At 42.4% G+C, this 12,025-nt stretch overlaps 3 protein-coding genes across 3 annotated transcripts; 1 reads left to right on the top strand and 2 right to left on the bottom strand.

Annotated features, from left to right (window-relative positions):
* On the top strand, positions 1-1,021 carry agrp (agouti related neuropeptide). Its single transcript, XM_074625503.1, has 2 exons — positions 1-93; positions 235-1,021. The coding sequence occupies exons 1-2, from the start codon at positions 52-54 to the stop codon at positions 424-426; spliced, it is 234 nt and encodes a 77-aa protein (XP_074481604.1). The 5' UTR covers positions 1-51; the 3' UTR covers positions 427-1,021.
* A 797-nt stretch (positions 1,022-1,818) lies between these two features.
* Positions 1,819-4,168, bottom strand: LOC141781394 (chymotrypsin A-like). Its single transcript, XM_074657127.1, has 7 exons — positions 4,112-4,168; positions 3,234-3,337; positions 3,036-3,115; positions 2,874-2,952; positions 2,609-2,789; positions 2,113-2,246; positions 1,819-2,024 (listed from the first exon to the last, which is right to left on the bottom strand). Exons 1-7 carry the CDS (start codon positions 4,161-4,163, stop codon positions 1,863-1,865), a joined length of 792 nt encoding a protein of 263 aa, XP_074513228.1. The 5' UTR covers positions 4,164-4,168; the 3' UTR covers positions 1,819-1,862.
* Positions 4,169-8,982: 4,814 nt separating this feature from the next.
* On the bottom strand, positions 8,983-11,597 carry LOC141781387 (chymotrypsin B). Its single transcript, XM_074657118.1, has 6 exons — positions 11,461-11,597; positions 11,012-11,115; positions 10,442-10,521; positions 10,062-10,324; positions 9,806-9,939; positions 8,983-9,252 (listed from the first exon to the last, which is right to left on the bottom strand). Exons 1-6 carry the CDS (start codon positions 11,510-11,512, stop codon positions 9,091-9,093), a joined length of 795 nt encoding a protein of 264 aa, XP_074513219.1. The 5' UTR covers positions 11,513-11,597; the 3' UTR covers positions 8,983-9,090.
* Between the last annotated feature and the right edge of the window lie 428 nt (positions 11,598-12,025).

Below are 12,025 nucleotides of genomic sequence, written 5' to 3'. Positions count from 1 at the left end.
AGCCACGCCCCCGACCCCGTGCATGACCCCGCCCTCTTACCTGTCGACTCAATGGAGGATCACTTCCTGATGGACGTGGGGTCCTACGACGAGGTGGGTGTGACTTATTTTAAAGACACAGTACTCTCCATGATTTTGTTAAAGAGCACAAGTTTCTTTCCTCCTGTTAACGTGTCATCGGCTGCAGTGACAAATCTGTTTCCTGTTTCTGTACCTTTACTTCCTGTTTTCCAGGACTCCTCAGCAGCCTTGCAGCTGCAGGGTCGGGCCATGCGTTCATCTCGTCGCTGCATCCCCCACCAGCAGTCATGTCTGGGTTACCCGCTGCCCTGCTGCGACCCCTGTGACACCTGCTACTGCCGCTTCTTTAACGCCATCTGCTACTGCCGCCGGGTCGGCCACGCCTGCCCACCCAGACGAACCTGATGCCGGGACGCCGTGAGGAGACGCGTTCAACATGTTGACGCTCTTTCTGTTACTCGTTGGATAAAATGTGCTCTTTGTGTAATAAACGACTGCTGAGGAAAACGTATATTCAGATGCCAGATTAACGTGTTTTGTGACCGTATTGTGATTACTGACAACATGTCAACATGGTTATTAATTAATTAAGAAACTATGGACAATAATAGGATTAATCACGATTAAATATTTTAATTGATTGACAGCCCTAAGAAAAATACAATAAACATAAAGCAAGTTGAGCCTTCCAAATCTCCCGTTAGTCATTTTCTCTGAGTAGTAAAGAACTGTATCATCTGCATACAGACGGATTATGCACTTTGACAGCTGTGTTGGAAGGTTATTCATTTATATGCAACTGCATGGGGTGAGTTTGGACAGAACATGTTCAACGTGAACAAATTGACTTCTTCCTTGTAGACAGGATTTCATTGTTACAGAGAGAAGTAATGCAGCAGTGACTGGCTGTCTATTTAAAGGTACTATATGTAACAATTTACGTGTTTTAATCGCATTATATTGCCAATGTCTCTACGGATTGTAAAGTAACTTAAAAACAAAGACCTTCCCCCGACTTTCTCGGTTGCCTATAACAGCCTGTGGACTGATTTCTATGAAAAGGACTCTGGACTGTTTTGCCGGAAAAATCCAATGAATATGACGTTTATGCACGCTCCCGAGTGCCTCACCTCTCTTGAGCTCCCAGAAAGCGCCAACAGTGTGCAGCTAATATAGCAAAATGCTGTCTCGAGTGCTTAAGCTAAGGTTGGCCAGCTTGCAGTAACTTACAGTAGCTATGCAGTATGGATCTGCTTGGTTGCTTCATAACATTAGCTGATAATGTAATTTACTAGATGTAAGCTATAGTTATTATCATGGAGCCAATGGTCCAAATAAAATACGGGAACATTACAGAGCATTATGAAAGGGATAATGCCCGACGAGGTGTCCATTATAAGGAATTAATGAACGACGTGTAGAGACGTCAGGATGCTGACTGCAGTTCACCTTACGGCCACAGGTGTCATTAATAACAAGCATCTTCTGAAAGTTACATATAGTACCTTTAAGGCTGATTTAAAATCTTTACGCACTGCGGAAGCTGTAATATTAATTTATGTAACATGTTCAAGAAGACAACATATCAACATGCTTGTCAGGAAACACACAGAAATGAGTTGATGAGCTTTAGAGGTGTTGGTAGGTGTATTCTGAACTTTGAGCAAGGCTGTTTCCCCCTGCCTTTCTTTATGCTAAGCTAGGCTAACACATCCTACATTTGAAGGTGTCACTTTCAGAGAGTATTTCTTTACATTCAGTATGAACCAACATGAACAAATATCAACGGAAGATCTGTTTCAGAGTTTCTGGGTTTTTATTGATGATCAGGTTGAAACTGCTCAGTTGGCAGCGATGGTCTGATCCATCCAGGCGCGGAGCTCGGTGACGCGGGCGTACACGCCAGGCATTGTGGGAGTGCAGGTTCCACTGCCCCAGGACACGATGCCGACCAGAGTCCAGGCTCCGGCCTTCTGACAGACCAGAGGACCGCCAGAGTCGCCCTGAACAAAAACAAACAACACAATATTAACAACCCGACCTCAGGATCAACACGATTAACATCTGATTTACGTCTGCACCACCACCCACCATGCAGGAGGAGGCTCCGGAGGCTCCGGCGCAGATCATCAGGTTGCTGATCTTGTTGCCCCAGAAACGACGGCACTGCTCATTGGTCAGCAGGGGGAGGGCGGCCTGCTGCAGCAGGGCGGGGGTGTTGGGAGCTGCAACACACAAACACTTCAAACATCAGTCTGAGCTGGAGCTCTGCATGCTGCCCCCCTGTGGTCAAAGTATGTCATGGTGGATCCATCGTGGTCTGAAACACAACATGTTGGCTTTGTTGTGATCTTCTTGTGACTGGATCCAGTAACACCTCTGAGCCGGATCCAGTGACATCTCTGAGCCGGATCCAGTGACACCCCTGAGCCGGACCCAGTGACCTCCCATGACTTCCTTCCTTCCTTCTGACTAAGAAACCAATTCAGAATCTGATACTGATAACCATCACTGTTAAAACGTCTCACTGCTGCTTCCCTCTACAAGCCCCGCCCCCACTCTCCTCTGATTGGCCAGGTGCTCTCACCGTTGTGGCGGGTCAGGCCCCAGCCGCTGGTCACACACTTCATGCCTCCGGGGAAGTCGTCTCCGGTCTCGGCCGCACACACTGGGGAAACACGCACGTTCATCTGGGCGGGGCTGGCCAGCTTGATGAGCAGGATGTCGTTGTTGATGGTGAAGCCGTTGTAGCGGGGGTGCTTGAACACCTGAAAAGAAAATGACATCGTTATGATTGGCGAACACACATGATGAAGACGCCGCCATGAGACCAGAAGCTGATGGTCACCCACCTTGCCGACCTTCATGACCTGGATGTTCTCAGCGTTGGAGGAGCGGTCGTGTTCTCCGAGGATCACGCGGTGGGACGTCCTGCAGGGAAAAGGACATAGAAATGAGGCGGCCATTTAAAAAGAAAAAAAACACCTGAAAGAGCAGGTGAAAGATCTACTCACTTGACATTGCAGTGAGCGGCTGTCACTACCCAGTTTTCATTGATGAGAGAGCCACCACAGAAGTGGAAGCCGGTGTAATCCTGAAACAACAACAACAAGAGTGAGACCACAAGTTTATTATTAACACAATCTGTGTGTGTGTGTGTGTGTGTGTGTGTGTGTGTGTGTGTGTGTGTGTGTATGTGTGTATGTGTTTACCTGCAGGGACACCTGCCAGGGCCAGGAGTGAGGCACCGCCTCCTCACCGTTCACGATACGAGAGTATCCGGTGATGACGGGAGGGATGGCGGGAGAGCCGCAACCTGGTGACATCATCATGAGATTATTAACAAAAAAAACAAAAAAACATGGAGTCTCTGGTTTGATCACACACGAATGAATATATATATATATATATATATATTAAAATGTTGTTGCCATACCATTAAAATAGGTCATAACATGACGTATAATACCACATATAAATAAAATCACAAATCTGCCTCAGAGATCTTTACAATCTGTCCAACATAAAGCACGAAAATGTAAAACTCAACCAAAAAAAACCTTCATGTTCGAAACAAAAACTAATCACTGCTACAGATCACACAGTGTTAATGTTCCTATAAAACATATTTTACACAGAAAATAATAAAAATATAATATATATATATAAAGCAAAGTTGAGCTTTCCTCATCTAGTAGTAAAGAACTGTATCATCTGCATACAGACGGATTATGCACTTTCTCAGCTGCGTTTGAAGGTTATTAATTCAAATGCAAATGTAAAACTCAACAAAAAAAAAATAAGAATTTGTTATTGATTTAAAATGTGTCTTTAAGGATTAATAAAACAGAAATAAAACTGTAAACTTAGTCACTTATTATATACACGTTATTAAAAAGGTCCATGTAAAACAGGTAATATTGATGATATCAGTTTAAACTGTTCCCGATGCTAAACTAAAGATGTTCTATTGATATTTGGTCCAAACATATTATCTAATAAAATTTAACAGAACTTATTACCATAACTATCATAGCTAACTAACATAAGCATGCTTCACTTCCTCAGCTGTTAGTCAGAGTTTTCTCACCGTAGGCGGCGCCAGCGAAGGCGAGGCAGGAGAGGATCCACAGGAAGGCCATGGCTCGATCATGTCGGGTCTGTCTGAGCGAGGAGCTTTTATACAACCAGGGCAGCGACGTGATTGGACGGGACAGGAGAGGACAGGACAGGAGGGGACATCTTATCAGAGACGGTGGGAGTTTGGACAGGTGGAGCTGACGCAGAGTTTTCCACCTGAGCAGGCTGTAACATGAAGGTTAGAGAGACGTTGGAATGACTCTAACATGTTAGATTACGTAAAGGAAAGAAAAACTATTCACAGCTCATAGAGATTACTTCTATAATTATGAATCTCTAATGCACCTAATCAGCAAGAGACCAGAGGCACGTAAGGAGAGGAAGAGGCCATCACTGAGGAAGAGGAGGTCGCATGCAGTAAAAGGACAAAGAAGAATAAAACGAATGAAGAAAACTTTCTTAGAAAATGTCTCTTTTTTTAGCATTTCAACAGGGCATCTCAAACAAGTGTAATACGTGCAGGTGCAGCCGGGTTTGTTATCTCTAGTAAAATAATCTTTGGAGAAAAGAATTCAATCCAGGCTGTGATGCTTGCTTGCCTTTTTTTCGCACCTACAATAGCTATATGTAAAGTAAGCATGCATTTATAATAGAGCTGTCAATCGATTAAAATATTTAATCACGATTTATCGCAAATTAATGACACATTTTTGTATCTGTTCTAAATGAACCTTAAAGGGAGATTAGTCAAGTATTTAATACTCTTATCAACATGGGAGTGGACAAATATGCTGCTTTATGCAAATCTACGTATTTATTTATTATTGTAAATCAATTATCAACACGAAACAATGTCATCAAGAACTCCCAGCAAGCATGCTGATGCTGTGGGAACCAACGCACGGGCATCAATCACGGGAACGTCCCACACCAACATACACGGACGTACTGAGGAGAGATGCTGGACAGTGCTGGCAGCTAGCCAGATGAATGGAGGACTGAGACAGCTGGAAGCTCCGCTGGAAAGCCCGTCTGAGGACGACCCAATGACATCAATTCCGATAGTTGTATTATCACTCTCTAACATCCACTGCTATTGATTTTTGTTATTAGAGCTTTAAAAGCCCCGAATGATCAATTGCGTTAAAGGAATTAGTGGCGTTGAAATGAATTTGCGTTAATGCGTTATTATCGCCCTGATTTATAAGCATTGAAGATTAAAACTGCTAATTCACTGGTTGATGCAACTTGCTGTTTGTTTTTAAGTCTGCTACTTGTTTCTGTCATTTGAAATTTCTTAAGTTGTTTTTAACTTTTGCTGTTTTTTTTTTATTTATTTATTTTATAGTTTTTTATGATTGCAGAACACCTCTGCTAGCGTAGAGTTAGAGTAGCTAGACTACATATATATAATATGATATAATATTATATAATATAATATATCAACCAAACACAACACACAAGAATCTGTTGTACAGCACACTGATGAAAATGTTTATTTCTCTCCACGTTGTAAACATCTGTCAGCACATCCATGACTGAAAATCACAACAAAACTCATTCTAAATAGAAAAAACAGCAAAAAACAGCAAAAAACATTTGAGCAGACAAAAGAGAAAACATGAATCATGAATTACAGTTTCTTTCAATACTGTAATACACATTTAAAAAAAAAAAAACAGGCCTCTGGCTTCCATTGAACAGGTACTCACCTGTGGTCTACCTGTGTTTACATCCTGATTGATGAGCCGACAGGTGGTGCACACATCTCATTTTGAATGATTTTGAAATGACAAAGGTACAAAGCAGAAAATGTGTGTAGAGTTTTGGAAACTTGAGCTGAGGTTTGGCTCTCTGAGTGTCGGGTCGGGTTCACACCTAAAGGTCCGGTTTGCATTCACAAACACAAAACTCAAACGGTCCAGAAATTGTAAACAAAAATCAGGTGGTGGAAATGTCATTGGATTATTGTTTGATTACAGTTGGCAGGTGAGGAGACAATAGAGGCAATATACCGCTCCTAATTTTCTAGCTTAATGTCGTAAATCACGGAGCACCGTCAGGTTCTGTTCATGTTGGTGTTGATCTGGAGCTCATATCAGCAAACTTTAGTAGAGACGGCGGGCATCTCGAGGAAGACGTCGTCATCATCTTCGTCGTGAGTCCTGGTTTGTCCCCCGCCACTCAACATTTTGCTAGCAAAACAGGAAAAGGAAACGTTCTTTTAACCCAGAAAATGACCCATTAAATGGTACGATTCCTGTGATTGGTTCGAATGGTGTTCACACCAGAAAGGAACCGCCCCAGAGTTCGGAGAGACTGAGACCACACCTTCGAGGCGGACCAGGGAGCAGTTGTTTTGTCCGCATCAGGGTTCGATTCCTGCGTTCACACCAACCCAAACGAACCGCATCAAGGAGGGTAAACGCTCCAGGGTTCGATTCCTCCGGACTAAACGAGGCTGGTGTGAACGCGTCCTCAGTTTCAATAATGTGCTTTATGTGTCATTTTAGTGTTTTGTGTTAGTAAATTGAAAAAAAAAACTTTGAGTCTGTTGTTTGTGCTTTTATGTGAAACCTTTATGCTGCCGTCTCGGGTCCCTCAAAAAAAAAAGAGATTTTAAATGTCAAAGGGAATATCTTGGTAAAATAAAGGTAAATACATTTAAATGGCACTAAAGCATTAAGGTTGAACCGGTTCTTATGTGTGAAAGGTCAGTTTGGTGGAGACATGTGTGAGTTTCCCAGCAGCAGAGTGTTTATCAGCTGCAGCTACCTGAACGTTGCTGCATCATGACCTCGACCTGCTGAGAAACACATGAATATGGAAACTGTCTGGATATTTATGAATATATACTTTAAGCCGGTGACAGGAAACAAGAACTTGTTATTAATGTAAAATGTGTCTTTAAGAATTAATAAATCAGAAATAAAACAGTAAAACTGGAAACCTTTAGTCACTTATTATATACACATATTATTAACAGGTCCATGTAAAACAGGTTACAGCGTAATATTCATGATATCAGTCTAAACTGTTCTTGATGCTGAACTAAAGATGTTCTATCGATATTCGCTACAAACATATTATCTAATAAAACGTAACATAACTGACTAACTAATGGGCACGTCCAACTGGTAAGAGGCCCCGGGGTAGACCCAGAACACGCTGGTGAGATTATATATCTGGTCTGGCCTGGGAACGCCTCGGGGTCCCCCAGGAAGAGCTGGAACACCTTGCTGAGGAGAGGGACGTCTGGAATACCCTGCTGAGCCTGCTGCCCCCGAGACCCGGCCACGGATTAGAGGAAGGAAATGGATGGATAAATAACTATCATAACTAACACAACTAACATAAATAATATAATTAACACAAATAACACAACTAACTAACATAACTTACATAACTAGCATAACTAACACAACAAACACAACTATACCTAACGCAGCTAACCTAACTAATGAACATAATTAACATAACTAACTAACTTGCTTGATTTCATATAAAGATCTGGTGGTTCACAATTTTGATGTCTAAATGTAAAACAGATTGAACAAATCTGAAAATCTATTCAAATGAATTAAAAAACAAAGAAAGAAAACTGACTCAGCGGAATAAACATAATGAATATTATCCTGTCTGTTTCATATTTTGTGCAAAATGCTTTTATTGTGAAGATATTTGTAACTTTTGTTTTGAAAAGATATATATATCTTCACTTACTTTAACATTGATAATTCGATGATTGTTATCATGATATAATATTTGTCCATCTCGTCCCTCATTAGTGATAGTTTAACACCTTTCCTGTTAGGAAACCACATCTCTTCACAATAAAGGCCTCTCTTCTTAAAATCAAATAATGAAGTAAGAAAAACACTTTCTATGACGCCCATGTCAATAATGCATTATAAATATACTTTCAATGCATTATAATCTGATTATAACACTGTATAATCATAGTTATCAGTACTCATAAATATTCATAATGATTTATAACAATAATCGTAACACATTATGAAGCATTTTATAATGACTTTTAATGTCAAGTATTATAATACTCAGCTGGTCACTCACTGACATTGTTTTAGAAGGATAATAGTGTATTATAATTCCCAAAGTTGTAATACATCATAATGTTTTTATAACGTATTATAATCACTGATTATAAGTTACTCTAAGTGGTCGTTGTTTGCTTTAAGGAAGGTTTGGGGTGTTATATAATGGTATTTTGTTTCACTTTACTTAAAGCAAACAATGAGCAGAGTATTTATATATTTATACGTTTATGTATTTATGTGTTTTGTTTTGTTGCTGTGTGGAGCCGAGTTTCTGTTTCCTGTAGTAAATTTTGATTTATGTGTTTCACCCCTCCAAAATAAAAGCCCCATAGAGTAACTGCTTCTTAACAGGAAACTCAGGTTGAGACTTGTTTTTTTTCAAAGTAAAAGCCCCAGACTCTCATTATAAGTTAACAGGAAATTAGTGATGGACCTAGTTTTTCAAAATAAAAGCCCCAGAAGGTAACTAAATTAACAGGGAACTCAGGACTGACTATACATAATGCCTCATCTGCTTTTTTCATGCATTTACAACTCTTATCTACTGATTCATACTCCATTTAAACCTTCAAATATTCCACATCTTTCATACGTCATCGGTGCTATTCAGGTTTTAAATCCAGCAACGCGGTGTAGCGTCAGCTTTTCAACATCCAGCATTCACACCGCAATTTCTTCAGAAACTGCATTCTCTAGTTGAGTTTGTTGTTAAGTTCTGTGTTTATATAGAACACAACCAGAAGACTTATAACAGTTGTAATTATCAGCGGTGATGTGGCGGCAGCACGTCGACACAAATCAAAACGTCAAACACAGTCAGTGATGTTCAGTGATTTTATTATCATTCACTGTCCACACACTCTGAGGTGGGACTGGGGGTCGGGGGTCGGGGTCGGAGGAGGTCAGAGGGTGTGTAACCTCTGAGCGTTTAGTTGGCGGCGAGGATCTGGTCGACCCAGCCACGGAGCTCGGTGACGCGGGCGTAGACGGCGGGAGTGGAGGTGGAGCAACGGCTGCTTCCCCAGGAGACAATACCGACCAGAGTCCAGGCGTTGTCCTTCTGACAGACCAGAGGACCACCGGAGTCGCCCTGAAAATACAACAGGTCCATTAATAAACAACAAATAAACAACAAATAAACAACAAATAAACAACAAATAAAGAACAAAGGACGTAATAAAGAAAAATCATGAAGTAAAACAGTGATGAAAAAGATCTGAAAAACAAAAGTCAACGACAAATCAATCGGTGACAGGTGAGACAGGTAAGACAGGTGAGACAGGTGAGAGAGGTTAGAGATGTGAGACAGGTGAGAGATGTGAGACAGGTGAGAAAGGTGAGAGAGGTTAGAGATGTGAGACAGGTGAGAGAGGTGAGACAGGTGAGACAGGTGAGACAGGTGAGACAGATGAGACAGGTGAGAGAGGTGAGAGAGGTGAGAGAGGTGAGAAATGGAGACAGGTGAGAGAGGTGAGAGAGGTGAGACAGGTGAGAGAGGTGAGACAGGTGAGAGAGGTGAGACAGGTGAGAGAGGTGAGACAGGTGAGAGAGATGGAGACAGGTGAGAGAGGTGAGAGATGGAGACAGGTGAGAGAGGTGAGACAGGTGAGAGAGGTGAGACAGGTAGGTGGGCGGGGCCTCACCATGCAGGAAGTGGCTCCAGCTCCTCCAGCGCAGATCATGACGTCGGAGATGTTGCTGCCCCAGTGTCTCTTACACTGCTCGTTGGACAGCAGCGGCAGAGCAGCCTGCTGCAGCTTGTTGGGAGTACTGGGAGCTGTGGGAGACAGTCAAAACACACTCAGACACACTTCCTCCTCCGCTTTCAGAGTAAAAGCATTCTTGTTGCAGAGTTTAAGAAGCAGAAGGGCCTCTATTGGAGGATGTGTCGTGTCTCACCGTTGTAGCGGGTCAGACCCCATCCAGAGGTGACGCAGGTCATGCCGGCGGCGAAGTTGTCGATGGACTCGGCGATACAGACGGGGGACACGTTGGTGCTCAGGCGGGCGGGGGAGGCCAGCTTGATGAGGGAGATGTCGTTGTTGATGGTGCGGGGGTTCCAGGCTGGGTGGGTGAACACCTTGGCGGGCTTCAGCATCTGGACGTCCTCGTTGGAGCCGTAGCCCTTATCGTGCTCTCCAACGATCACGCGGTGGTAGGTCCTGACAGGAAACAGGAAGTGTTTCTTCAAAGGGCCAGTTCGCACAAATCACACAAGAAACATGGAGCTGAGAGACGCAGACAGGAAGTCAGACTGAGTCACGTTGCGTTGAACTGACCTGACGTTGCAGTGAGCGGCGGTCACCACCCAGTTCTCGTTGATCAGAGATCCGCCGCAGAAGTGGAAGCCGTTGGATTGCTGAGAGAAAAAACAAACTGAACTCAGTCACTGAACAACACAAGAAGAAGAAAAGAATACTAATAATACTAATAATGTTATTATCATTATTAATTATAATTATGGCTCTTTCTTATGGAATAACGTCCATGTGGACATCAGACAGTCTAATAATGCATCCCCCCACCCCTCCAAAATAAAAGCCCCATAGAGTACCTGTTTCTAAACAGGTCACTCAGGTTGAGACTTTTTCAAAATTAAAGCCGAGGGCTCTCATTGTATGTTAACAGGAAACTAGGGATGGACCTTGTTTTTCAAAATAAAAACCCCAGATAAACCAGCAATACAGCGTAGCTTCAATTTTTCAACACACCTTGAAATATTCAACATCTTTCATTATTATTATATTATTATTATTATTATTACTATTATTATTATTATTATTATTATTATTATTATTATTATTATAATAAAGAAACAGAGCAGTTTGTGTTGAGGTCAGCTTACTCACCTGCAGAGACACCTGCCAGGGCCAGGAGTGAGGCACCGCCTCCTCGCCGTTGACGATGCGGGCGTAGCCGGTCACCTCGGGGGTGACGGCGGGGGTGCCGCAGCCTGAGAGGACGACAGGTGACGGACTTTAAAGGACTATTCTGCTCATATATTGTCTCAACCCTTTGTGTGACGTCACCGTGACGCTCTGAGACTCTCAACGTGAACGTTTCAGTCCGGAGGCCAAACTACCACACAGATGTTTACAGATGTTTCCAGAGAGCTCATTGGTTGAACTGAAGTCAGTCAGACGTTTGTTTCAGAGCTGTGATCTCTTGTTTATTATCAGAGTCACGGATTAATCTGAACACTCTTCTGCTGTTGATGTTTAATAAACTAAAATATTAAAGAAGTGAATTTATCAGCAAATTTAGAATCAAAGAAACGGATTCAAAGTTTGAGTCTCACCGTAAGCGGCGCTGACGAAGGCGAGGCAGGAGATGATCCAGAGGAAGGCCATGTTGACGACGATGAGGACGATGATGTGTTGAAGGACCGAGCTGCTCTTTTATCCCTGAACCCCGCCGGGCCTCAGCCAATCAGAGACAGCGGCCGGCGGTTTGTCCAGCTCAGCTGTCAGCTGGTTATCAGACCCGAGGAGGCGGCGGCGTTCTCACGGGTCACACGCCCCGACCTCCTGCTCTCTGATTGGTTGATGATGACTGCAGCACACGAACCAGTCAGCACATGTTGTTTTTATCCAAACTGAACTTTATTTAAATTCAGACTTCAGACCTCAGTTTTATGCAAACATAAATGCAAACTAATAATAATAATAATATTATAAAATAACACTGGAGGAATCAGCATAAATATTCATTAAACTGTCAAAATAAAAGTAGACATTGATGATGTGCTCATTCTGTTGTTTTAGAGTTTCCGATCATTAGAGAGGTCCAAAAAAAAGTCAAAAAAATGCCCCAAAAAAGTCAGAAAAATTTCAAAAAAGTAATACAAATGTCTAGAAAAAGTT

This window comes from Sebastes fasciatus, chromosome 2 (assembly GCF_043250625.1).
Source record: "Sebastes fasciatus isolate fSebFas1 chromosome 2, fSebFas1.pri, whole genome shotgun sequence".
Taxonomy (NCBI): domain Eukaryota; kingdom Metazoa; phylum Chordata; class Actinopteri; order Perciformes; family Sebastidae; genus Sebastes; species Sebastes fasciatus.
The sequence above is the reverse complement of the archived record's forward strand: the minus strand, read 5'-3'. Positions and strand labels throughout refer to the sequence as shown.